At 43.3% G+C, this 25,220-nt stretch overlaps 1 protein-coding gene across 8 annotated transcripts in view; it reads left to right on the top strand.

The window, feature by feature from the left end:
• Window positions 1-25,220, top strand: part of ATAD5 (ATPase family AAA domain containing 5) — a 59,552-nt gene that overhangs the window by 16,617 nt on the left and 17,715 nt on the right. For 6 of the 8 annotated variants that reach the window (XM_053298782.1, XM_053298786.1, XM_053298780.1 and 3 more), the window contains exons 5-15: window positions 10,100-10,241; window positions 11,066-11,147; window positions 13,515-13,696; window positions 14,757-14,917; window positions 15,140-15,284; window positions 16,157-16,426; window positions 16,946-17,045; window positions 17,531-17,598; window positions 17,845-17,990; window positions 18,083-18,233; window positions 22,267-22,428. In XM_053298782.1, coding sequence (XP_053154757.1) covers window positions 10,100-10,241; window positions 11,066-11,147; window positions 13,515-13,696; window positions 14,757-14,917; window positions 15,140-15,284; window positions 16,157-16,426; window positions 16,946-17,045; window positions 17,531-17,598; window positions 17,845-17,990; window positions 18,083-18,233; window positions 22,267-22,428 — 1,609 coding nt within the window. The remainder of the gene's footprint in view (window positions 1-10,099; window positions 10,242-11,065; window positions 11,148-13,514; window positions 13,697-14,756; window positions 14,918-15,139; window positions 15,285-16,156; window positions 16,427-16,945; window positions 17,046-17,530; window positions 17,599-17,844; window positions 17,991-18,082; window positions 18,234-22,266; window positions 22,429-25,220) is intronic. The other 2 variants (XM_053298781.1, XM_053298788.1) reach the window with 2 other exon arrangements.

Below are 25,220 nucleotides of genomic sequence, written 5' to 3'. Positions count from 1 at the left end.
GCGAAGAACGCTGCCGCCCCAAAATCTTCGCATAAAAAGACAGCGCCGGAGGGGGGAAAGCGGCGGGAGGGGTAAGTTCTACCCCCCCACCCTTTAAGGGAGACCCCCCCCCCTCAGTGCCGGACTGCCGGACCGGTCTGGTCCTGTCCGGATCCGAACCAGTCCGGAGGCCTCCAACATGGCCTCCGGACCGGTTCGTGCCCCAGAAACTTGGCAAGCAGATTCAGCGCCGGAGGGGGAAGAGCGGTGGGAGGGGTAAGTTCTACCCCCCCGCCCTTAAAGGGAGACCCCCCCTCGGTGCCGGTCCGGACCATGCACATCCCTAAACTGGAGGAGTTTATGAAGAAATATGAGGAAGTGCTTAATAAATCTGCAGAGTTTACCAGGCAGCAAGTAAGCACTTTCAAACACCTGGCAGAAACTGAGTGAAGGACAATGACAATGGCAACTTCTCTCAGGCATCACGCCTGATTGGGATCTACCACATTACATAAGGACATGAAAGACTGCATTGAACATCTACCATTTGACTGGAAGGGTCTTTTTCACGAATCCATGGATATGATGTTGGAAACACTTTAAAAGTTGAAATTTACAGCCAAAAGTTTTTTGATTACTGTTGCTTTGACTCAAGGCTCCTCCCATTACCAGAACTTTAATAGTCAGCATTCTGGTTTAAGATATCAGGACCGTAAAGAGTATAGGAAACCTTATCAGAAAAAAGGCTACGGCCAAAGGAATAAGAATCAAGGCCCCCGTACTGGAAAGGACAATACCAAATAGTCTCTTTGATTTCAAAGACTGTCCACCACTTGTACCATCATCACTGATCAAACCCTTAAACAACAATGTACTGGCCGTCAGTGGCGTGCCTAGAGTAATAACTTGTTTGCCACTCAGTGTCATCAGATTGGCCAGTCATGCTTCAACATGGCACCAGATAACATCAGACCAGTGTGTTTTAAGAATTATCAACCCTGGTTACATGATCGAGTTCATAACTTTGCCATGCTTCGAGGGTATGAAGATCACTCGCCCGACCCTGGCACTGTGGCAAGAAGTACAAGCATTGTTGAGAAAAGATGCGATAGTACCAGTGCGGTGGACAGACCGGCTGAGGGGATTCTACTCACGCTGTTTCCTTGTCCCAAAGAGGGATGGAGGGATCAGGGTGATTATGGAGTTTCAAAGCCTAAATCAGTATGCGGATACATGCAAATTCCATATGATAACATTGCAAGGAATTCTTCCACTCCTTGCCAAGGAGGATTGGCTTGCTACGTTAGACCTCAAGGACGCATACTTCCATATCAAAACTCAACACAACCACTTGAAGTTCTTGAGATTTGCAATAGGAGATTCCGCATTCCAGTACGGAGTCCTGCCCTTTGGCTTATCAACAGCACCAAGGGTGTTCACAAAGTGTGTGTCAGAGGTCATAGCTTACCTGCGAATGCAGGGGATCACTGTGTTTCTGTGCTTGTATGACTGGCTCCTGGTACACCGCAACAATTCAGAATTGGAGTCACAAATCCAGTACATCTTGTGGCTATTGAAAGACTTGGGAGTCCAAGTCAATTGAGCCAAATCGAAACTACAGCTGGCCAGGTCGATAGACAATATAGGGGCTGTCTTGAATGCTCAAGCGAAGAGGGCTTATTTCCCTTGGACAGATACCAACAAATCTATGCACTTGTAAGTCTATTCAAGGACCACCCCCGACAACAGGCCAAACAGATCCAATGACTGCTCGGCTTCATGGCCTCATGTAAGGCAGCGGTTCTCTACACTCAGTTACGAATGCATCAACTGCAACTGTGATACCTGCAATTGTTCTGTCCGAACGTTGGCAGTCAAAAGATGCTGCTGGACATTCCCCAACCAGTTCTAAAATCTCTAAGTTGGAGGAAGGTGAGGGAGAATTTTCTAAATGGAGTGACTTTCAATCCTCCAACCTCTACACAGTGGGTCATGACAGATGCCTCTGTTGGGTTGGGAGCTCATTGTGGAACTCATAAAGTTCAAGAAATGTGGACAGTACAGTAACAAAGAATGCACATCAATTTCCTAGAACTGATGACAGCTTGCACTGAAGTCTTTTGTGTCTTTGATTCAAAACATGATCATGCAGTTACAGATGGACAATACCATGGCAATTGCCTGTGTAATCTGACAGAGCAGCACAGTATCACACTCTCTATGTGCTCTGAGCACATAGCTGTGGAATTGGTGCATATCCAAGAATGTTTACCTCACTGCCATCCACATCAAGAGAAAGGAGAACAACTTGGCAGACAACTTGAGCAGGACGTTCAAGAACCAACAGCATCATGAGTGGAAACTGAAGCAAACATGTCTTAGAGAGCGCCTTCTTTTACATGATCCCCACTGCACGTTAAGGTCATCTGGGGAGGTCCGTCTCCAGTTACCACCAGTTCGTTTGGTGGCGACTCAGAGGCGGGCCTTCTCTGTAGCTGCTCCTGGGCTGGGGAATGCACTCCCAGCAGAAATTCATAATCTTAATTCTTTACTGACTTTTAAGAGAGCCCTTAAAACTCATCTGTTTGGCCTGGCCTTTCAGGGTTTTTAATTAGTTTTAATTGTTTTAATGTTAACCTGGTTTTCAGGGTTTTAATTGTTTTGACAGTTTAATTGTTTTTTAAGATGCTTTTAAATTGGTACTTATATTTGTATTTCTGTTTTAATTGTTTTTAATGATTTCTGTTTTTTAATCGTAAACTGCCCTAAGCCAGCTCGGAAGGGCAGTATAAAAATCAGATAGATAGATAGTTTGTTTGTTTGGTTTGTTTGTTTGTTTGTTTGTTTGACCGACTGGTGTGGTGTTCCTCAGGTGGATATGTTTGTGTCGGAAACAAAAAATACATTTCCGTGATTCTGTTCCAGAGCAGGCATTGGGCAAGGGTCCCTGGGGGATGCTTTTCAGCACCACTGGGGCAAAGGCCTGCAGTATATGTTTGCTCCTCAACCCCCTAGTCAACAGGGAGGTAGGCAAGCTGATACAGGACAATGCAAAAGCCATTTTAGTGACACAATAGTGGCCGCGTCAGCTGTGGTTTACATCACTACTCAGACTGACGGGGAACAACTATTATCATCTTTTGTTGGACCACGACTTACTGACAAGAGACGGAGGAAAAATATTACATCCAGTCCTCCAGATGTTGCCACTAACGTCATGGAAGGTCAGCTATAGAAAAATATCCTGCTGAACAGTCATCGAGCCTCCACCAGGAAGAGTTAAACTCGCAAGTGGAAGCGGTTTGTACTTTATGCGGGAGCACATGAGTTTGATCCGCTCAAGGCCTCTGCAAATCAGGTGTTATACTTAACCAGCCTGAAATAAGCAGGTTTAGCAAATGTGTTGTTGCACATACATCTTGCTGCTATTTTAGCGAAACAAAAAGGGTGGCAAGGTCATTCTGCCTTTTCACATCCGTTCTGCAAGAAATCTTTGTGGGGCGTTAATAATCTTTATTCTCCAGTATGGCACCTGACCGAACAATAGAGCCTATCTCTGGTGTTGGCCTCACTGATGGAAGCTCCTTTTGAGCCGCTTCGTAAAGCGAGCCTACGTTATATGATGCTCAATACTGTCTTTCTAATCACTATCACTACTGCCCGTCGTGTGAGTGAACTAGCTGCTTTACGGGTGGACACCATATATCCAGTTTTATCCTAACAAAGTGGTTATGCATACTGATTCAACATTCTTGCCTAAGGTAGTAACTGACTTCCACTTGAATCAGAACATTGTGCTTTCATCCTTTTTTCAGGAGCCTGAAATGCAAGTGGAAAAAGCATTGCACTCTCTGGATGTCAAAAGATGCCTTCTGTATTATTTTAGAGGAACAGAAAGTATAAAACGAATGAAGATGCTTTAAGGGCATGTCTATGTCGAGACAAAGGCTATCACATTGATTGTTGGAGCTCATTATTTTTAACTTACAGAATCAACAACCTCCCAAACTAAAAAAGCACACTCCACGAGAGCGTACACTACTCCCACTGCACACTCATCTGGTCTTCGTTTCAAGAACGTATGTGTGGCTGCTACATGGTCTACACATTTACTTTTCATAAAGCACTATGCCATAAACTTGTGCAATTTGGCTGCGGAAGCCAAATTTGGAAGAGAGGTACTCAAAAGAGTTCTGGAATAGTGGATGGAATGGCAGCACCCTCCTCCATGAGGGAGAAAGCTGGTTAATCACCCATTTCTCATGATAACAGATCAGTTTCAGATAAACAGGTTGATTACCTGCAACTTTGTCAGTCATGAGACCCACCTGTACCTCCCCACTGCAGCATTTTAAAGGACAAGGCTGACAACTACTTGTTCAATTGATTGGACAAGTTGAGGATTGTCTGAACATCAGGCGAATCTGCAAGAAACGAAATCAAAATGGCACCAAACTGCCAAGAGAAGGAAAGCACGGAGGGAAGGGGCGCCAGAGAGGAGCTAATTAATCCATCTGGAAGGTCCCTGCGCTGGTGCAGTAATACATTTCTCATGACTGATGACAAATCATCTCCAGATCATAGGTTACTGGTTAGCAACCTGTTTTTATCAACATTTCACCAAATTTCAGGCATTTTCTGTGACATTACAGAAGGCTTCATTAGACATAATACAGAAGGGCTCCGTGTACATAATAAAGGGTAGGAGGAATGGCCAAGATGGCGGCAAGCTAGCAGTTCCACTCATGTGCTCCTGCCTTTGAAGCAGCCTTCTCCCTTCTGGGCTGACATTTCCAAGCAAAACCATGACAAACAAAGGCAAGAAAAGAACTAGGAACAGCCCAAATGGCAACCACCACAGTGACTACCACTCAGCCAAGGCAGGGAAGCAGATGAGAATCTACTCCTATCTCCCTCCCAGCAAGCTGAAAGGAGCCATGAGTACTTTCTCTGCAATCCCCACTAAGAACAGATTTACAACCCTAGGCACGGAGAGCCCTTCCTCTTCCCCCAAGGAGCCTGCTACAAAGGAGTCAACATCACATCAGACTGCTCCCTCGCCATCTAAGAATTCTGGCCTGAGAAACCGGCCAGAGCAGAGAAACCGGGGATCCAAAAGTGCAAAATGTGCCCTCTGCTTCCCCCGCCAACTCCTTACTGAACACATAGGCAGCGCATGTCTCTTAGTGGCAGAAAAGAACATCCAGATTTGACTTGACTAGCAAGCCAGAGGTTGCCGTTTCGAATCCCCACTGGTATGTTTCCCAGACTATGAGAAACATCTCTATCAAGCAGCAGTGATATAGGAAGATGCTGAAAGGCATCATTTCATACTGCACAGGAGATGGCAATGGTAAACCCCTCCTGTATTCTACCAAAGACAACCACAGGGCTCTGTGGTCTCCAGGAGTCGACACTGACTTGACAGCACACTTTACCTTTAAAAACAGTAGCAAAAATAGACAAACGGTGGCATGCCTCTGATGTGTTCATATCACAAGGCAACCACGTGAAGAAAAGCCCAGCCAATATCTACAAAATACCCCTTAGCAACACCCAGACAGCTCCCTACCTTGCTCCAGATGAATCCTGCCAAACCCCCATGCAAGACACCAGTAGGGCCTCCTAAAATGAATAGCCCTGTCAATTACTTGCAAGTACTTCAATACTTCAAACATCTTGGGTACTGCTGCAGATGGCAATGAATCACTAATGCCCAAAAATAGTCGTCTCGCAAGCCAATAACATTTTTCCTGAGCCAACTCCTTAATTGCCAATCCAGACATATAGACTTGGAATCTTTCCATTTCTTACCCAGCTGTCCAGAGATCAAATGAATTTTACTCTCCTTTTCTCAAGCCAACCTCTCTCTGAGACTCATTCGGCGGGGGGGGGGGGGGCATCTCCTCTATAACGTCAATATTAGAGCCATAAGAGTTTTCAGAGACCATGCAGTTCAGCCTCTGCTCCCAGAGTTATTATTTTAACATTCCTCCTGAAACCGACCTCGCTGATAAGGCCCCCATGGCAACAAAATCAGACCTCAATAAACATTCCTATAGCAACCACTCCAAACTCCAGCAGACACCGCTGATTAACTCTCTAAGGCCCGTAGAGAGTGAAATACAAAAATCAATAGATCCAGATCTTGGTGAGCTGATGCAACTTGTTGCTGTTTGGGGGGAAAAGTGCAATCATTATTAACCCTCCTGTCTTGCCCAGAACCTGAGCTCACTAAGAGCAACAGCAACATAGATGTTCACCCTTTACAGGCTGCTCCAGAAGGACCCAAGACTACAGACTCTTATGCCCAAACCAGCCTAATTGCTAAGGCTGCAACTCCACCCAAGCCAAAGAGGAAATGCCAGTCCATTTTTCCGATTTTTAAGTTGGGCTCAGAGGACAGTGACAACAAAAGAAACAACACTGAGGCCCCTCCCTTGCACCATGCAACGCGAGGAGTGAGATTTTCTCTTTGCCCACCAAGCCCCAATCTACAATCCCTCCATGTAAGCCTCCCTCTGATGATGAAGAACCACAAGCAAACCACATAATTACAGCAACCTTAGAGGAAGGGTTGCTCATTTCCTCTGCAACACCCCCAAGAGTTCCTACCACTGCTTGCAAACCCTAGGGGTCTAGGAAATGGGGAAGTGTTTCCACTACTACTCCCCCAACCACAAGATACAGACACAGCAGCACCAAATGACGAGGTGCCCGTATCATCTGCACAGTCCCAAGAGCTGCAATCACCACTCCCAACTCCAGGAGAACCGCTGAAGACACAGCCACCTACGCCTCTGCCCACAGACACTGCTAGCCCAGAGGAAAGGGCCCATACATCGTATTCACTGCCTCAGAAGCAGCAGTTGCCACACGTAACCTCCAGAGACATGGCCTTGTTTGTCATAGGCGCTGGAATTTTGCCAACAATGCCCATTTTGATGACATCACTGCTCTAATCTCCCCAGTCTGCTTGCCTGAGATGCAGGAGCTGCTGGCTTCCTTGTACCACTCTAAACTATGGTTGGATGACTGTGTTGATGCCACAAAAGCACTCATCTCCAACTACTATGCCTATAAAACCAATACAAGATCAGTGTCTGTGCAAGACTTTCTTAAGCAGAAGCGGCAATATAAACAGCTACTTAAATGCAAGAAAAGAGAAACTATGAAAACTACCTGGTCACACTTCAGCCAGGAAGTTGGATCCAACAACTCGGCCTCGTACTGGTGCATCACAGCAAATCTCCCCAACAATGGCCCAACACACCTGGACAGCTACATCTCACCAGAGATCTGGGGAAAGCACTTCTGTGATCTGAACAAAGATGAAGCTGTGGAACATGGTTCCCCCCAGCATGAGAGTGAGAATCTTAACTCTCAACTAAGACCTGGGAAAGCCTCTGGAGAGTACCTAACACCCCCCCCCCCCGCTAATAAAAAAACTCAGTGTGGGGTGCCCCTATTGTGGCCTCGCTATTCACATTTATCAACCAGCATGGCTGTATTCCTAAGGACTGGGGCTAGCGGTCATTATCCCCATCTTCAAAAAAGGCAGAAAGCATGGCCCAGCAAACTACAGACCTATCAGCCTGTTCAGCACAGTCCATAAGCTGTACGCTAGGTATCTATACTGGAAACTAAGGGACTGACTGGAACAAGAAAATCTCACGAAGGAGCAGGCTGGTTTCAGGGAGAGATTATCCACCATTGACCAGTGTCTAGTTCTACAACATCTGATCAAGCAATACTCCACCCACACTACAACTTCCCTCTATGCAGCTTTTATAGTCCTTAATGCTGCATTTGATTCCATCTCACGAGTAAAACTGTCGGAAAAAATGAAAGCTTCCTCAATTGACTGACACCTGCTATACGTCATCCATATCCTACATAATGATATGTCACTGAAAGTAAGGTACAACCCCCAAGGTGATCTATCAAGTGCTAGTGCAACCCGTAAGGTTAGCATGGTGGGTCACCTGAATAATCTAGACTTACATACCCCAAGCTCGCAGATAAACATATCTGTACTCTGCTCTATGCAGATGATGCAGCAATTCTCTCTAGGACACCCATAGGTTTCAGAAGAGCTCTGAGGGCCTTTGCCCAATGCGCGGCAAGGAAGACCAGTTGGAAATCAACTATCACAAGACCAAAATCATAGCCTTTACTAAGACACCCAAGACACATGTCTGGCATGTAAATGGGCACAAAATCGAGCAGGTTTCATGCTTTAAATACCTGGGGGTGGTCTTCCATGCCTCTGGCACCACAAACGCTCACAGCTCTCATGCTGCCCCAAATGCCCAGAGGAGTGCTGCTGCCATCCTAAAATTCTTCCAGTCTAGAGGAGGCTACTACATACCGCCTTAAACGGTTTGAAGCCAAGTCGTTGGCACAACTCCTCTATGGTGCCCAACTGGGCCCCTTCTCCATCTTTGCTCCATTGGAGCTTGTCCAGTCCAGTTTCCTAAGAGCAGTTCTCCAAGTACCATGGTGCATTTCTAATGCTAGCCTGCAACTAGAGGCAGGTCTGGTGACAGTAGAAGCCAGAGTTTGGAGTAATTGATCATACTCAATTACTAGTTAAGACTATTCCTTCTCCCACTGGGTCCAGCCCCCCAACACAATTATCAATCCACCTGAAAACTAACACTGCAGACAAAAATGTCATCCCTGGGGCTCTCCCCTCCCCTCTTACATTCCATGGGTTATGAACAGGCAAGAACACTCATCAAACACATAAAGGACATAGAATGCCAAACCAATTTAGGCAGGGTCCTGAAATACAAAAGACTGAAATACATTGTATCTCCTGCTGTATGTTTAATGTAGCTGGAAGCCCCAAAACACAGAAGGGCGTTCATTGTGACGCGCCATGGTGTCCTTCCTTCAGCTATGCTAGAAGGCAAATAGAGGAAGTCCCTGTATCAGGGACTCTGCTAACTGGGCAACTACCCCTGCTAACTGGGCAAAGAGGCACCTTTTTAATGTGGTGATTCTCTTTATTTAGCAGGGGGAGAGTAACTGGCCCTATCCAGCCCCAGCACAGTACAGCCAGTGACTATTGCTGGTATCTATCTTATGTTTCTTTTTAGATTGTGAGCCCTTTGGGGACAGGGATCGATCTTATTTATTTATTATTTCTCTGTGTAAACCGTCCTGAGCTGCCATGATGATGATGATGAAGACGACACTGCCCCTTCTTGGAACACCTGTGCCTTTGTGATTCTGGGCATGTTGAACAACAGAGCATGTTCTTCTCCACTGTCCATTCTACAGAGACATCTTATATTGCCCTCATTCTTTTGTTATTAGCCAAGACCCCAGGTCACTCAGGCCAATCCTACATCTCTCTCCTGCTCTCTGACTCAAACCCCATCATAACATATAACGTTGCCAAGTTTTGCACAGCAGCATATAAAACTTGTCTGGTCCTTGCCAACAGCAAGAACTAAGTAGGTCCGAACCAGCACATGTTATCACAGTTTTATAACCTATTTTACTGTCTTAGTTTTAACTCCATAGTATTTTATAGTTTCTACTGACAGCCTTCACAGACTGAGTAGATTTTAACCACTTAAAGCTTTTATATAGTCTTTATCCGTTTTATGTTACCCACTTTAACTGTAGTTTTAACATAGCTTTCTGCAGCTTAACAGTAGCTGTATAGCTGTATATAGCGTTTAGCTTTTATGCTACCACCTACTCACTACTCACTAGCTACTGTCTTCACAGTCGTGGGCATAGCCTGTTTCCATGCTTCTTCAATGTTATTTTAGAGCCCTTTGAGGATAGGGAGCCATTTTATTCATATCTATGTAAACCGCTTTGGGAACTTTTTGTTGGAAAGCGGTATATAAATATTTGCCATCGTTGTCGTTATTTTAATGAACTCTACTTTATGCTAGTCATAGACCATAATAAAGACTGACTGATTGATACTAAAGGGTATAAAACTATAACAATTTTAAGAGAAACTTTGCATAAGGGTTAGAAGATGCCTTCTACAGATTGAAATAATACATGTACATGTGCATGCATGGTCAAAATACTGAAATTATTTCCAGCAGTAGTGTTAATATTTAATGTGTCTTTATTGTTCTACATTCAGGACTCGGTGATTATTTTGGATTCATGCCCAAGCAATGTCACTACTGTTTCAGAGAGTGTGGAAAAGCAAAAGAATCTTCCAAGCTTGAATGATGTATTGGGGAAAAGACCTGGAAATGTGAAAGCAGCTAAGAAACCAAGTGGTATCTAAGGACAAATTATCCTAGTCATGACAATGCATTAACATGTTTTGTAGATATCTGACTGTAGTATTGCCTAAGAGCCCTATTAATTTGGGGTTTTGTGTTCAATTTTCTGCACATAAGGCAAAGCTGAAATCAGAGGTAGAGAAACTGAGATCAGTGGGTAAGTCTGGAGGGAATTTTCCATATTGGGCAGCACCCAATCAAATATTTCAGAGGTAATGGGAAGAAAGTGGGAATGGTGTGAGAAAATGGGAAGGAGGTAATTACAGTGCAATAACTTTGGAAGGAAAAACTATTAACTCAGCAGGCCAACAATATAGGCAAACGCTTCTCTCATAGAATGCATTTTTGTCATTGTTTTTCACTTCTATATTCAGTTGCAAAAAACCTTTTAAATTGTAGAGATAATATATTATTAGGCAAATTTTTAAATACTGAAAAGCAAGAACATGCAAACCTGCCTTCAGTAGTCAGCACAGTAGTAAGTCATAAGGTTGGGGGGGGGGAATTAAGAGTTGCAGATTTTGAGAGCATCTGTCCAATGTGCAGATGTAATATGGAATCATGAGTACAAGATAAGTGTGTCTAACTGAGCTATAGTTTACACAGTTAGTACATCATGAGCAGAATGACATTGGATCTTTTAACAACGTTTTATTTAATCATTTGTGAATCTGAAGTACAGTGTCCAATTATTGTTTTATGGGATTAGCTAGATGGACTTCTGTTCCTTTTATTACTTTGTGATGGAGCACAGAGTTAGGGATAGTGTTGCCTGTATGTAATTCAATGCTAATCTGGCAATGTGTTATTTTTTTAAGGCAAGGAAAAGCCATCTTCACTAATTAAGAAAAGAGTTCAGAAGCCTGCCGATGAAGCAGTTACAATTGTTGTTGAAAGCAGGTCAGTCTGTTACAGATTTATGGGGAAATGAAATAATGGAGTGTTTCTGCATTTTTTTAAAATGTAAGTTGAAATAGTAAAGTTGCATTTTGCCACTGTGTATTTGCTCTTCCACGTTAATGGTGTGATCCTCCTGCCTATGAGTTAGGACCGTGAAGCACACAAAGAATTGTTCCTAAAGCTTCTTATGTTGGTGGAGCCCAAATCTATACTATTGTAGCCACACCTTTGTACCAACAGAACCCTGCCAGCAAAATGGTAAAAAACAGAGACGTGAGGTAGAAGTGAAACTGTCATGGGGAAGGGGTAGAGTTTAGTTGAAAGTGGGAGCTACTGTAGGCTCTCCTGGCACAATCTATGGGTTGTGTGTGGACTAGATCAGGTGACATTATCTTGGTGTTCTGATAGTTGCCATGTGTGCTGAACATGGGTAGTCAAGGTGCTTTGACATGCAGTGTTGCCTCTGGTGGCACGTGGTAGAGTTGCCATAGATGATCAAGGAAAGGTTGGTTAGTGGTAGTCCTCTGAGCACTTACTTCTGATAATATGGTTGTGCTTTGATACTTTGGTTGGGGGAGTGTATAGGATTGTGAGGATGTTCAGCCCTGACATAGAGACTTCTGCAATATGGTTACCATAGGGTTACTTATGTGAATCAACTACATCAGTGTGTGTTAAGTGCCAATAGCTTGTATGCTGTTCCTAGGTTGTTGGGTGGTGGTTGTTTTTTGCTAGTTCATAGCTAATTCCATTCAATGCGAATTCATGCCGGGGCTGATCTAAATAGCTTCATAGAAGGACTTGATTTTAATGATTTAAATCACAATTTAAATTACTAGCCAGAAAGATTCTATTTAATAATCATTTTCTAATAAAAGTACATTCTTGTTTACTAATATAACCTTAATACACAACCATCTGGGTTTCAGTTTTAGAAGATAGGTACACACTTCTCAAAAATTTGTTTCACTCGAGCAGTCAGGTCTTGCATTTCTTTATTGCACTGTTTGCATTCCACATGCATACCTGTCTTACAGGTATAAGAACATCTTCAAAATATTCTCAAATGGGGTCTCTCTTACGGCCTGCTGCCATGATAGGTGTTTCCCTTCAACAATGGAGGATACACTTGGAAAAAGTTTCCTAGGACTGCATGACTATGTTTTCACTTTCTATTCCTCTCTCCTACCCCTTCCATTTCTATCCAGACTCCTACTCCTTGCTCAGATCTACTCCATTCCCAAAATCCTCTGCTCATTTATTGACCTTCTTTATCTTTGTACTTAGAGAAGGGCGGGGGGAGGCGGCGGCGGCAAGGGGTTGACTTGTATGTGTGTGCTGCATGTACACCACCTGCAGAATAGGACAGATCAGGTCTGTTATCTCCCATCCCCATAGACTGCTCTTAACGTGATCATAGAATATAATTAGAAGTTATATTTAATAGTCATGATTATATCTTTGACCTAGATTCTTTTTAAATGGATTTTTTAAAAAATTAAATCTGATTTAAATTCTTCTCTCCAGACATTTTTTATTGCATAAGTAAAAACCTTAAAAAGAGAACTTGCAATTCTCTTTTTAATGTTTTTATTTATGCAATTAAAAAAGTCTGGAGAGAAGTATTGTAGCTAATCCATTATTGCGTCGCCATTGTATCAACTGATTTGCATTTTTAAAAGTCTGTTTTAAATTTTTAAAATCCATTTTTAAAAGTCCATTTTTATCAACCTTGATTCAAGCATTCAATTTTAGACTAGAAGTACCAAAAATGTTTCCAAAGGAAAAACCTGTCTGCAGTGGGGTGTGTGTGTAGTGTACAAATTAAAACAAAATAAAGAACACTGTTTCTTTTAATATGTAATTTGCCTTATAAATTCCAAACAAGGGTAATGTGTCAATTTGAAATGTGTGTTCTCTATATTGAACTCTCTGAGGAATCCTAGGTTGCAGAGGATTCTGGGACATGTATTCCAATGCACAATTAGTTCTTCTGGAGCACTGTACACAGGTGTATTGTCCTCACAGTTGCCCTGCACAAAGTGAGAGCATACCGTAGAACATATGCAACACTTCTTTATGGCTACATGTTGCAGGGGTAAGATCAGTAAAGATGGACAAATTGTCTTTCAGAGAAGCTTGCTTGTCCTCTATTACTGATCTTCACAGTTAGAAGGTCAGTAATGGAGGACACGCTTCTCTGAAAGACGGTTTGTCCATCTTCACTAATCTTAACTGTGGTAAGCTTTTGGGGAGCCCCAGAATAGTCCTAAACACAGTTAGATAATCATTTATGTAAGAAATGTAGCCTTACTAAATACTGAAACATGGCTGCTTTTGATGGTGTTTTTGTTGTTGTTGCATAAGTGAGGATGAATCTGAAAATTCTCAAGATGAAGAGCAGTTCAAAGCAAAACGTGAATTTTTAATGAGTGGATTGCCAGAGTCTTTAAAAAGGCAGATTGCAAAGAAAGCAGCATCGTTGGAAGCTTATTCTGCCGCTAATTCCTGTTTTCAGTCTGTGGTCCATGTGCAGCAGAAGGATGAGAGTAAGTATTGCCCTCCTGGGCTTTTTGGAATGGGTGTAAGTTATTGGATCTTTTACTTTAACAGAAAAGTATTGGCTTTTTAAAAAAATAATTGTAGGAGCAAAACCAATGCTTAAGATTTAGAAGAGTCATTGGGTAGCATCCATTGGGTAGTATTGGGTAGCTTGGAACAAACACTCCTGTTCCAGACTAAGGACTACCTGTGGATGCTACCTTTAGATGACCAAGGGGGTCTTTCTGTCCTGTTCTTCCCGTAGCAGCTCCTGTGCTTTTCGGCCCCTGCCCACCAAAAGCTTCTCTTGAGGATCAGGTGGCCCTTTGGAATGGTGTGAGATTGGACACAAGGGAGCTGTAGTGGGGTGGGGAAAGTGGATTAGGTCATGAAGGTAAATACTTCTTGTTTTGAAGTAAATTGAGGAAATAAAGATACCTGATAAGTGAGGAGAAAGTGTTTCATTCTTTCATATGGAAGGAGGTACAGCCCAAAATAGACACGCATGTGTTCTTTCTCCTCCTCCTCCTCCTCCTCCTCTCTTCTTCAAAATCAATCAGAATTAATGTTGGTCACTATTGAATGAGTGGGAGAGTAGCGTGTGATGGGAATGATGTGCTTTTCTGAAGATAATTTACTTGGAAGAGAATGATAGCATTCTAGAAGAACTATGAGTGATCAGATTTTAAGAACCGCATAGAAACAAGAGATGTAGTATATTTTTAAAAGCAAATATTAGTTTTTAAGTGTATATTAGGGGCCTCAAAGTGATGACAATGTGGGAACTTTGTACCAGAATTGGTAAACCAATCGTCCAGTGATTTTCCATTAAAGAACCCTGAATAATTCCTTCATTCAAGGTCCACATGTTAGGACACCTCTTAAGTATGAATTCATTCTCCTTGTGCAATACTGTTCCTAACTCTCTTTGCAAACAGCCTGATAAATTGTCACCAAGGTCTTTACAGATACATAAATAATTGCCTATTGCTTGCATCTGCTGTCATTTCTATCTATTAATGTCTTCCAAAAATATCTTTTATTAACTGAAGTATTATTCTTTTCTAGGGTTTTCAATGTGGACATTGATGCCACCCTCATGTCCTCTCTTAACCAATCTAAGAGAAGTAAATTCTAAAGTAACTGATGTCTCAAGACTAACTTTTTCACTTGGTGAATTTTCAGTCTTAAATACTCAGCCTAATAGTACAGATTCTGCAGTTCTTGTGGTTAGTATATTGTAGATGTTTATTGCCATAATGGCATTCAGTAGATTTGCTCCACTGAATATATTTCCAGTGTTGTTAAAGTGAATTGCTCTTCCTTAAACCATATTTTAAAGCTTCACAGTTCAGATGCTTTCCTGTGTATATTATGTGCTATTAAACTCAGATTTATAATCTATTAAAAAAAGATGTATTGTGTATACGATCATTTGTTTCTCTTTGCAGCCATCTGGATGGCGACCACTCTTTTCTGAAACACTTAAGAGTTGTTTGTTAGAGGAGATAAGGTCTTTCAACTCCAGGTTTCCTGTGAAGCAATGTTTTGAAGTACTCTTGAAAAAACAAATCACTCCTGAAAATAATAAACAAGGTTAGCAGCGTATGTAATTGAAATTAGAACATAGAACATTGAGTTGCTACAACAGTGAGTCTTTGCCCTGCTAACTGGGCAAAGAAGACCTTTTCAAGTGGCGGGTCTCATACATTTAGCTGAGGGAGAGCAATTGTCCCTTTTCATCTCAATATAGTATATTTTCCTGTGGCTGTTGCTGGTATCTCCCTTATGTCCTTTTTTTTTTTTTTTAAATTTTAAAGATAGCGAGCTCCTTTAGGACAGGGAAACCCTTTTTGTCCTCATAGGTCTGCTACCTACATTGTTTTGTAAGTTTTTGTTGAAAGGTAGTATATAAATCTTACAAATAAATGCTTGTGCCTAACTGTGGCTAAGATCTATTACGACGACTACGAATACTTATATGTCACTTTTCAACAAAAGTTCTCAAAGCAGTTGACATTGTGAATTAAATAATAAACAAAGATGCTTCCCTGACCCAAAGGACTCACAATCTTATAAGATAGACACCAGCAACTGAAGGGATGCTGTGTTGGGGCCAGCTGGGATTTTAGCTGAGATCCAAAGAAACCTATGTGCACATGCAGTTTGTTTCCACATACCATATATTTGTGGGTAAGGTTCCTGAGGGGCAACAGCCCCTCAGCCATCATGAGCTACTGCTTTGGATTAGTTGGTTTCCTGAATGTTGTGGGGGTGCTTTTCAGGAGCACAAGGGGCTGCCACACAAAGGGAGAGCTGAGACGTCCCCATGTGTGCGAACACACATACAGTGCTTTGGATCATATTAGTCCTTCTGCTTTGGGGTTGGTTGATGATATTGACATTGAGAAGTGCCATGAGTCATCACTTAGTGGTGTAAAGCGTATATTTTGTTTTTCTTTGTGTAGTAAACAAATGTGAAATTTTAAGCCCTGAGTCAAATGCAAAATCTGACAGTGGGAAAGAAACCAAAAGAAAACGGAAAACTGAAGCCCATAAGTCCAAAAGAATGAAAAAGATAGAAAAATCAGAAGTTAAATCAGATAAAGCTTCCAAAGTACCATGGGTAAAACAAGCTGGTGTGGAAAATATGAACAAAGTGGTTGATATCAATAAGACTGAAGAGCCTCAAATAATAGAAGACTCTGAATTTGAATCGGAAATTAATTATGTTTCTGGTAAATTTTACAACTTATACATAACACTTCTAATTTTTTTCCTATGGCTGTTGTGATTAAAATGTTGTTCATATGTATCTAAATATGGGGAGAGCTACTTATTCTGGAGATATTCCACTGAAGCCAATAGGGCTACTTCAGAGTGAGTAGTTTGAGCATTTGTTTTGGTGTGTGTGTGTTTTTTTTAAGACAAAATTCAAACCAGATCCAATAATGAATAATCCACGTTAATATACTGATATCCTTAGCAGCCAGCTGGAAATTAGTTGTACTGAAAATAGTAGGATCTACTTCCAAGTAAAAGTATCTAAGACTGAAAGGTAACATACTGTTCAGCTGTTGTACTGAGAAAAGACAGGTATCCATACTGATGCCAAGGCTCCATGGGTATCACACTTTTTGTTGGTTACTACCATAACTTTTACCTATTAATACTGTCTTCAAAAAGTACATTTAAAACTTTTTGTTTTATTTGCATAGAGTAATGATTGTTATAGGTAATATGTGTGTTCATTCCAGCAGATTTTTCAAATGAGGACATGCTTTGGACAGAAAAATATCAGCCACAGAATTCCAGTGAACTTATAGGCAATACTGCAGCAATTAAAAAACTGCACAGGTTAGTGGTTGAATTTCTTGCATCGTCCCCACCCTACAAATGATTGTTGCAACACCTGGATTCTCTTCAGATTAATGTGTCAGTCGGTTTGCAAGCTCTGGTTAACATTAACCGCATGAAACACTATAACATTACAAAGTAGAAGAGGGAGTGAGGGAGCAAGTGGCCTGCTCCCGCTGCCTTAATGCTGTCATTTCCTTAAGTGTAGTTCAGTCTGCAGTATGCCAATGGTTATAATTCTAGGGGCTAGAGTTGTACAGCTTTGCCCATAAAGCCCCCACGCTGCTTTTAAAACACTTCTAAATGCAGAAATTTAACCATTGAGGATTTGATGTAGGAAACAAAAGGAAAACTTCTAGAGTAGGCTCCCCCCCCCCGACCCGTGTTCAGTTAGGATTCATTTCAAGTTTATACTTGACCAGTTTCTTTCAGTGCATATTGCAATACGTGTACAGACCCAATCATGTTTTGTTCTTTATGCTTAGGTGGCTGAGTGAGTGGAGAAAAAGAGCTGTTTGGGAAGAAAACAGAACTCAAAAAGAAGAAGAAAATGGTACTTCAGAATCTTTCTGTAGTCTGTAATACATTAGTTTTTAATTGATTATGACTCTTAATGTAAATCACAGCGAAGGAGGCTAACAAAGGAAATATACATTCTAGAGTAAGAGATAAAACCAACCATGTTTAGAAAATGTAACATTGTTCTTTGTAACATTCCTTGTTCTATGTAACATTCCTTGTCTTCATGTCCAATTTGCAAGGGCTGATGTTATGTGTTAACTTTGATATGATTTGCTAGAATCCTTGGACAGTATGGATTTTAAAGATGACAAATCAGACAGTGAGGAAGAAACTCTTCTATGCAATACGATGCTGCTCATTGGTCCACCAGGCATCGGGAAGACTGCAGCTGTTTATGCTTGTGCACAGGAGCTTGGCTTCAAGGTGTGTGCATGCATCTTAGCAACCTGTCTAATAAGTGCTGCCTTGCAAAGCAATGTTGGCATCAAACAAATCTATTTTTTCTAATCCTACAGATTTTTGAAGTAAATGCTTCTTGTCAGCGCAGTGGAAGGCAGATTCTCTCTCAGCTGAAAGAAGCCACTCAGTCTCATCAAGTGGACAAACAAGGTGTAAATGCACATAAGCCATGTTTCTTTAACAGCTGCAGTAGCACTAAATCGCCAAGTAAGTTAAATGCTGCTTTTTAGCCTACTTTCTAGTAAGCTTATGAGATCACCCGGCATTCTGTGTGTGTGTCCCCCGCTATCAACTTTGCTATGCCTGAACCAATATGAACCAAATCGGGTACAGTTGTAAGGACACCTCAGTGGCGTAGTTTATGATTATGTCATCCACCCCGATCCAAGATGGTGGACACGTAAACTTTTGAGGTGCAACTGGGCTAACTTGTGAACTGCCTAACCTATTTGAACCAAATTTGCTACTGCTGTAGGGACACATAGGGATGCCCCAATGGCAAAGTTTGTGGTGATGTAATCCACCCCCGATTCAAGATAGCGGATGCATGAACATTTGAGGCACAAGCGGGCTAACTTGTGGAATGTCTAACTGATTTGGACCAAATTAGGTACTGTTGTAGTGAGTCTCACACAGGGACACTTCAATGGTGTCATTTGTGTTGATGTCATCCACCCCGATCCAAGATGGTGGACACGTGAACATTTGAGGGACAAAAGGTCTAACTTGTGGACCTCAATTTGAACCAAATTTAGTCCAGTTGAAGAGAAGTGGCAGATGTGTACACTTTTGAGGCACAAGTGGGCTAACTTGTGAACCAACTAACCAATTTGAACCAAGTTTGCTACAGCTGTAGTGGTACATAGGGACACCTCAGTGGTGTAGTTTGTGATGTTATAATCCACCCTGATTCAAGATACTTGGTTACTCTAGGCCAGTCACTTCTCTCTCAGCCTAACCTACTTCACAGGGTTGTTGTGAGGAGAAACTTAAGTATGTAGTACACCGTTCTGGGCTCTCTAGAGGAAAAGCGGGATATAAATGTAATAATAATAATAATAGGAAGAAGAAGGTGGTGGTGGTGGAGGTGAATGTTTAAACCTTTGAGGCACAAGTGGTTCATCAGAACCGCCTAACTGATTTGAACCAAATTTGCTAAAGCTATAGGGACACATTGGGATGCCCCAGTGGTGTAATTTGTGATGTCATCTACCCCAATCCAAGATGGTGGACATGTGAGCAATTGAGGTGCAGGTGCATTAACCTGTGGACTGTCTAACCAATTTGAACCAAATTTGGAAAAGTTATAGAGACTGACACACAGGGACACCTCAAAGGTATAATTTGTAGTGATGTTATCCTCCCCAATCCAAGATGTTGGACACGTGAACATTTGAGGTGCAAGAGGACTAATTTGTGGACCTCAATTTGAACCAGATTTAGTCCAGTTGAAGAGATATTGAAAGGAAAATAGGCAGATTAGTTCTTACTAGAACAACTTGTTTAATCAGTAGACAGATAGAACATGCTGAGTAAAACTTATTAACAGCTAAAAAGAACTCTATGCTGTGTTATGCCTATCCTGATCTTCACATAGGCAGAACTCAGTTTTGCCCCATAATCATGATTACCACTTATAGTGCAGTGTTATGAGCACATCTTGATATTAATGGTGCTATATTGCCCATTTTGGGTGCGAGAAGAGACTCTCCTGTTGCTCCACTCTACTAGAAAATGTTGGAGAAAAATAACTCCCTAGAGGTTCTTTAGTAAAAGAAAGCCACACAGTTCCGTCAGATTCAGTGCTTTATTAATCACAATATGCCGGCCAATCAACCTGGAGTTGAGCGCCCCGATTGTGGGTGGATACAAAGTATATATACAGCGGTCTCATCAGGATCCAAAAGCACGCCAATCAAAAACCCAACATCCTAGTTTTAATAACCAATCACAGTCAGTCTGCAACTTACATCTCCTCCTCATTACTTCATATGCTTGACCTTTTACCATAATCACACTATTGTGTGCAATCTGCAAATGTGGCATCTCGCTGGAAACAGTAATGGAGTCTGTTTTCTTCATCAGAAGCAAGTTAGGATCAGTGCTGAGTGAATCGGCCTGGTGCTTGCTTGCCTCAGGATGGCAGCTTGTCAGCATAATGCCAAGGGAAGTAGGATGCGTGCTTCCTGTGGGTATGGCTTGTCAGAGCTTGCACCTACCTTTCTACCTCTTGTTCATGGTAGCAGTACTGCTGTAAAAGACCACGGAGGTATTTTATTTATTTACTTATTTATATAACTCTTTTCAACAAAAAAGTTTTAAAATCACTTTACCTAGAAACAAGGCAATGCCTCACAGCGCCTGTTTGTGTCTGATGACTTTAATCCTCTAATGACAAGAGTGTTAGCCACTATTGGACTGCAATCAAAGGTAGCTTCAGAGGCGACTAAATCAGCTAAGGGGGACCTCATGTTTCCTAAGGCGAGGCCTAAGGACATGTTATTGCCAATGTCTCTGCTAACTTCTTACCCCTGCTAACTTGGCAAAGAGGCACCCTTTAATATGGTGATTCTCTTTATTTAGCAGAGGGTGAGTAACTGGCCCTATCCACCCCCAGCACAGTACCTCCAGTGGTACTGGTCTCTGTGTTATGTTTCTTTTTAGATTGTGAGCCCTTTGGGGACAGGGATCCATTTTATTTATTTATTATTTTTCTGTGTAAACTGCCCTGAGCTATTTTTGGAAGGGCGGTATAGAAATCAAATCAATATTAATAATAATAATAACTAGCCAACCTGCACAGAGCATCTGTGCGCTCTTTGGGGCTGGCTGTTCCCTTCTCGCTCCTGCCCCACTCTCCCTCCCTCCCTTCTGCCCCACACTCTTGCCTCTCTTCCCCTCCCTCCCACCCCACTCTCTCTTGCTCTCCCTCCCCCCACCCCACTCTCTTGCCCTCCCTCCCCCTCCCACCCCTCTCTCTCACCCTCCCCTCCCTCTCACCCTCCTGCCCCAGTCTCTCCTGCCCTCCCCCTCCCCCCACTCCTCTCTCCTGCCCTCCCCCTCCCCCCACTCCTCTTGCCCTGCCCCTGCATTTTTAAAAGTTCAATTTACCGGGCCGCCGCCACTCCTCCTCCCGGGCGGCGAACAGGAAAGTCCTGCTGCCCGGTTCCCTCCCACCCCAGTCTCCCACGGGCTTCTCCTGGCCTCGGCAGCTGGTCCCGGCACCGCCTGGCTGAGCGCCGCCTCCGCGGTCTGGCCCGCCACACCAAGTGCTGCCTCTGTAGCCTGTTGTGCCCGCTACCGCCGCTTGCCAGTCTTTGCAGCCGGCCACAGGCCAGCCACCTCTCCCCCCACCCTCACCTTCTGCCCTGGTATCGGGGCCCGCCGTCTCACCACCTCGGACCTCGGCTGGGCCCGCAACCACCACCCATCGCCAGGCCGGGCCCGCCAGTGGCCCTGGCTCGCAGCCGGCCAATTTTCTTCCTCCTGGGTGTGTCAGCCAATCAGGCACCTCCGCAGCCCAGCCAATCAGCTGGGCTGCCGGGACCCATTTTCCCTGGCACACCCAGGAGAGAGAGAGAGAGAGAGAGAGATAATTGAATGAATGAATGAATGATATGGTTTCCTGTCCCCAAAGGGCTTACAGTCTAAAAAGAAATGCATGGTAGACACCAGCAACAGCCAGTGGAGGGATGCTGTGCTAGGGTTGGAAAAGGCCAGTTGCTCTCCTCCTACTAAATATAATGGGAATCACCAATTCAAAAGGTGCCTCTTTGCCCAGTTAGCAGGGGCATTGCCTCCATCATCCCTTGGTCACCTGGGTGTTTGTGCACACTCCCTAGAAGTGAGGAGGATGCAGTACATCTGCTGTGGCCAAATAATGGAAACCTAAAACTGATTTTTATGTACATTATAAGCACTTTAAAAGTTCTGGCCACACTGAACCTCTGGTGGGTGTGTATCTAGACAGCTAGCGTGACCCAGGGACAGGGAAATAGTGCTGCCTCCTCCACTGTCTAGATTGCCCATCCAACAGCGCTGATTGCTACAGTCGTCATCTCTCTGAAGAGCTATGGTGTGTGGAAGTTGAGAGAGAGCTTGCTCTTCACCTTGCCCTGTTTCTTCAGGCAAGTGATGACTGAAGTGTATGTTGTATTATGAAATTGAATAGGTATTGTAATATGAAAGTTAGTGTTTTTCTTTTAAAGTTTTAAAACCAAAATTAAAACCTATATTTCAGGGAAACACTCTCCTAGAAAAGAGTGGTCTCCAAAGAAACTTCCAGTTTCTCCTAGAAAAGCAGGATTAAAGCAAGGGTTAGCACCTAAAACACTAGCAAGCTATTTCAAAATCTCTTCCAAGCCTAAGAAGAAAGAAGAAAAAGTGCAAGGAAACATCAAAGGTATGTTTTTAAGAGTGGTTTTTTCCTTTGGAGATGGGAAACAGAGGTCAGGGTGTTCAGTATTTTGTTTGCTATTCACTTTTTGTTTTGTTTGCCACCACTTTGAGGTGCTGGGGTAAAACATTTAAAATAATAATGGGTAATCTTCTCACAAGCACTCATGGAAGGACTCCTTGCCATTTCAGAGTCTCCTCCTTTCTTGACACAGCAACCATGCCAGGCCCCTAGAAAGAAAACAGGGACTAGGACAGGGATGTGGGTCTAGGCAAGAAGAGTTTACTGCCTTTCACAGTGTAAATGGGGAGAGTTGGCCGAGGAGGGGAGGGTGGGTTTGCTATGACAGTATGTTTGAGAACACAGGCAGGAGAGGTCTCCAAGACTTTGACCCAGAGAACAGAGCTTTATCATGCAAATATAGGGATATCAGTGCTGCTGGCAGTTATTCCAGAGAACAGATAGGGAGGCTGAGGAGAAGAAAAAATGGCCCGCTTGATGGCTCTGACTCCCAGGAGAGAAGCAAGTTACATGAAACCGCTGTGAACAGGGGTAGAGGATGGCACAGGTGGCACTAGAACCCCCTTCCTCTCCCCCCACTCTGTGAGACCTGGGGAGGAGAGAGCCAAAACTGGGACACTTGGAGATCAGAGGAGTTGATATGGTGCTCTGCAACATTGCACTAGTGGGAGAAGAACCACCCTATTTGCATGCACGTATGTGCTTGTGCCAGAATTGCAACTTGTACTAGCTTAAGAACTGGTCTGGAACAGAGGTGAATTTCTTCTTGCAGTGACTATGCACCACATCCTCAAACTAGCACAGTGGCACTTACATCAGCACACAACTAATCTAGCCAGTGTGCTTTTGGTAGAAGTAGACTCGCAGTTTGTATCAGTCACAAAAAGTGAGCCTTCATCTATGGCAGTCTTGTAAAAAAAAATGCTTAGAGGTATATTTATCTGTGCTGCTTTCTTTCCCAAGTTAGGCTGTTGCTGCTGCCATTTGCAAATTTGCTGCTGATGTGTCACCACAAATGGCTCAATAGGTTGGGCAGCAAGCAATATAGCTCTATAAGCTGTGCTATTGAAAAATCTATGGGGGTTGTACACACAAACTTTTGTACTCTTTTGCAGTCTTAGAGCTACTGACCTTGGTTACAAGGGAGAAATGGTCCCTTGTTTAATGTGGATAGTGAAAGCAGCATGGCTCATTCTTCATAATAATATAAGAGTAAATAACTCAAAGATCTGGATAGTGATCCACTAACAGCCACAAAAGTGGGTTCTGCGCCTGCGCAGACCAATTTCGGGATAGATTCTTTAGCTCCTTGATACAGCCCTCCCCGCCGAGTGCGCAAGCTCTGCGCCTGTCACATTCAGCGGTTGGGCGCCATTTCCCTCAGTTTCTTTTTGACTGCCAATGAGATCACTTCTTCAGTGTCTTTCGCTCCTCAGAAAGTTTGTAATTTGGATTTTTATGTGTTCCCTCACTTACCGGATTGATCTTGGACTGGACTTTGACTATTCTTGCTCTAATTGTAAAGTATTTGGTTTGATTTTGTGGACTTCTTGACTTGGAACAGTTTAAGGACTCCTCTTTAGTGTTTTGGACTGGCTGTGTTTGCACTGGTGGATTATTTCGTTACGGGCTTTGGAAAAGTTTACTGGATATTATTTGAATTATGGACCTGATTGATGTTCCCCTGCTAACTTTGCAAAGAGGCATCTTTTAACGTGGTGATTCTCTTTATTTAGCAGGGGGAGAGTAACTGGCCCTATCCACCCCCAGCACAGTACCTCCAGTGGCTGTTGCTGGTGTCTATCTTGTTTCTTTTTAGATTGTGAGCCCTTTGAAGGCGGTATAGAAATCGATTAAATAAATAAATAAATAGATAGATAGATAGATAGATAGATAGTTGGGGTGCTTCCTCATGAGCGGGATCTCTCCCTGGGGGAAGACCACCTTTAAAAGGTGCACTGACTGCAGGGGCAAACTCCCGCCTACAGACGGCCACAACTTCTCTTTTGTTTGGGAGATGGGCACGCTGCATCAAGCTGTTTAGTTTGCTCCGTTTTCTAAGCAGACCTTGGAAAATTGTGTGGCTCGCTTGAAAGTGGCTCTTCTGGAGGAGGCACTGAGCCCGATGAAGTCGTTTCTCCAATCTCCCTTGACGCCCAACTCAGTGCCAGAGTCAAAGCTGGGGACTGCACAAGCAATGCAGTCTAAATTCCTGGCATCGAGGCCATCGATGTCAGTCTGCCCTGGTTTTAAGAAGCCAGAGTCGACATCGAGGCATAAAACTTCTCATCAGGAGAAAGAAAAGTGCAGAGCGGAGGGAGTTGATTTGACTGCTGTGCTGCCTAACCCCCCCCCCCATAAAGATCTGTGACGTGGTCCCATCTCCACTCGAAGGCAAGTGAGACAACTCCCCCCACTACAGGGCTTCAATACTGCTCTCCGCCTTTGATATCGATGTGCCAGGATCGAGCTACGTCTCTCTTTCCGACTCAAACACTATGTCATTCTCCAACTGCTGCTACATCAGGGCTTCAAAATCGAGCCATATCCTTATCTCCAACTCTGACGCTTCACCAGTTGCCTTCAACGCCTCAATGCCCATTGTCGGAGGCAACGTCTTTGGCATCGATCCAGCATGCAACATCCCTGCTGGTGTTCGATGTTGACTTTGATGCCAATGTCGATGCTGAGGTGCCTTTGGACCCAAAGTCAACACAGCATATTTTAGCCCTGTTGAAGTCTGGTGAAAGCACTCCATCAGTGGGCACTTTTAAGGG

Source organism: Hemicordylus capensis, chromosome 2 (assembly GCF_027244095.1).
Source record: "Hemicordylus capensis ecotype Gifberg chromosome 2, rHemCap1.1.pri, whole genome shotgun sequence".
Classification (NCBI taxonomy): Eukaryota; Metazoa; Chordata; class Lepidosauria; order Squamata; family Cordylidae; genus Hemicordylus; species Hemicordylus capensis.
Note: the sequence above shows the minus strand (reverse complement) of the source record. Positions and strands in the feature narration are given on the sequence as shown.